General features: G+C 33.9%; 1 protein-coding gene across 1 annotated transcript; it reads right to left on the reverse strand.

Annotated features, from left to right (window-relative positions):
- Positions 1–339: 339 nt before the first annotated feature.
- Positions 340–2,322, reverse strand: LOC104221796 (uncharacterized). Its single transcript, XM_009772932.2, has 3 exons — positions 1,952–2,322; positions 1,648–1,873; positions 340–1,569 (listed from the first exon to the last, which is right to left on the reverse strand). The coding sequence occupies exons 1-3, from the start codon at positions 2,249–2,251 to the stop codon at positions 1,115–1,117; spliced, it is 981 nt and encodes a 326-aa protein (XP_009771234.2). The 5' UTR covers positions 2,252–2,322; the 3' UTR covers positions 340–1,114.
- Between the last annotated feature and the right edge of the window lie 584 nt (positions 2,323–2,906).

Here is a 2,906-nt window from a genome sequence, read left to right on the forward strand (position 1 = left end):
TAATGTATCGTATTATATTGTATTGTACTGTATTGTATCGTTTTGATGGATACAACGTTTGGATAGACTGTATCGTTTGCTGTTGTTAAATAACATCTTTATTGTTTGGCTTGACTGTATTGTACTGTACTGTATTGCTAAGTTTACTAAAATACCCTCAATTATTTTATTAAAGGTTGGAAAGAGGTATAACACTTGAGACTAATGGTAGGGTCGAAGCATCTATATCTATGATTATTTTTTGCTATTTATATGTTAAATGGCATGTACTTGTCAAAATATGTAGTACTAAATGCTATTCTTTGAAAAATGATATATCAGATCTAATACAGACACAAGTAGAAGATAACTAAACAACCACAATATAGAGAAAACACATGAAGTGGAATGATATTGTTCCATATCTCAAATAATTCCAAACTTAAAGTGCATAATATAATAAAAATTTCTAGCAACATGACATATAAAATTCATATCGATCTAGTCAAAGTCTATAAAATCCTCAATAGCTAAAGCACAAAAAATATTTAGTCTAACTCAATTGCCAGGTGACGACATCAAGGTTAGTAAAAGAAATTTGCGGTCTTCCAATGGACACCCAATCAGTGTGCGGCACAAGTCTGCATGTTTGCAAAGAAATATATAAGCTTTCATGTGCATGCTAGGCTTTAAATCCAACACTTGTACCATTTGCCATATCTCACTCTCAGGAATAGGTGGCATAGTTGAAAGGCGATTAATTGCATTAGCTAAATTATTCATCCCACCTCTCAACATATCAGCCATGCCTTCAAGATGATCATGTGTACATTTTTTATTCCTGCTAGAAGTCGGTACCTCTGAATATGCATTAGATTTACGTGCTTCCTGAGTTGATTGATATTGCTCATGTTGTTCATGTTCCTCGATATTTTCCAAAGAGGCAGCATTCATGGAAATTAGTTCATCTACCTCATCAATAGTCAATGGACTATCACGTGATTTTCTCAAATTATTACAAGCACCCCTTTTTACCATATCTTCTCCAGTCTCAGCTTACTTTCCAGTAGCTCCATCCCTTCCATATAGCTCAATTAACACGAAAAAATTTGTTGATTTTTTTTCTCCTAGAAGATTAAACTTGATAATTAGCCCACATGTCAGCTGCTATGCCATCTCTAATCAACTCCCCCTTTCTAAACTCCTCACTACTTTCCCTAGGATTTGGTGGTTCTTCATGCACAACATTATCATTCATAAGCTCCGCATCAACTTGTGCAAGTAACTCATCATTTGGATCTGCAACTCTTAAGTAGTTGTGCAAAATACAACATGAAAAAATAATAAGCTTTTGGGATTCAACACCATATGACGGTTCAGTTGAACTAGAAATTATAGGAAATCTCTTTTTAAGAACTCCAAAAGCTCGTTCAATAGCATTATGCAAAGATGCGTGTCGCAGATTAAATAATTCATGAGGATTTCGAGGTGGATTTCTTGAATACTCTTTCAAGTGATATCGCTCCCCACGATAAGGCGTAATAAGTCCACTTCTCAACATCAATCCAGCATCAACAAGGTAGTATTTTCCTAAAGATAAAAAGTAAAAGCTTTAATTATTTATTCATCACATCTAATTTTCCCTATATAAATATATAAAATATTTACCTTCTGGAAGTTTTAGCGGGTCTTGTCTATTTAACGCTTCTTTCATGATTCTTGAATCAGATGCCGTCCCTTCCCAACCAGCTAACACATATGTGAATTTTAAATCAAATGTGCATGCAGCCAATACATTTTGTGTTGGATAATCTTTTCTTCCACGGTATCTAGGTGCTTCACGTTGTGAAACTTTAACACGTATACGTGTTCCATCAATTGCACCAATACAGTCCTGACATTATTATAATAAATTATATGCAATCAACCTTAAATTTAGCTAAAAGTTCAATAAAATTGTATTTGTGTTCACCTTAAAATATGGGTAGAAACTTGGGCTGCTGGCAATTTCAGAAGGAACTTGAGAGCCATCAGGTTGTTTAATAAATTTTTCATATAACCCCAAGATCGCTTGTAGGACAATATGAAAATGACGACTAACCGACTCCCCAGATCGTCGAAAGATAAAAGCTAACTCGCGATTTGTCGTATTATGCGCTAACAGGTAAAGTGTTTTTGCAACTTGCTCTTCAACTGTAGCTTGAAGTGTTGGTCTAAGATCACCCTCTCTAACTAACATCTCACATAAATCGGTAAAAGCTAAAGGGGTCATTCTAATAATATTACGACAAAGTTCAGTTGAGAATAAATGACTCAATAATTCATGTCTAACTTGTTCACTTTCCAGTCGTATATCATGTGTGATCGTACGTCGGTCATTTTCAATTTCACGTACATAAGTCCAAAACCAAATAGCTACTAAGCAAGCAGCATATGCAGCTAAAGAGCTCACTTGTTCCAATATCTGTCTATTATTTTGATTATTCCGATCAACCATCTATAATAAAATTAAGTGAGATACATTAACCAATATCATAGATGAACTAACCAGAAAAAATACTGAAAAGATTCAACAAAGTGACAACAGTAATACCAAATAATTGACAGAAAAAACAAGCAGACAAATACACCCCATTAGCAATCTGAAGTAGTTCAACATAAAACGATATGAAAGTGATGTAAATTATACAAATACATAATGATATGAAAGTGATAACAAACAGACAAATACATAAAGTAGTTCAATGTAAGGAAAGTGACGTAATAAGAGCAATGATGCAACAGAAATAATACTATAATTCATAGCCGTCGATATTTATATTTCATATGTTTACAATAGTGAATTCTCTCAACGAAAATAGATGAAAGAGAGGATACCGTCGTTGGAAAGAGACCTAACCTGTAAAAAGTTGGTTGGAAACTAGAAA

This window comes from Nicotiana sylvestris, chromosome 2 (genome assembly GCF_000393655.2).
Source record: "Nicotiana sylvestris chromosome 2, ASM39365v2, whole genome shotgun sequence".
Classification (NCBI taxonomy): Eukaryota; Viridiplantae; Streptophyta; class Magnoliopsida; order Solanales; family Solanaceae; genus Nicotiana; species Nicotiana sylvestris.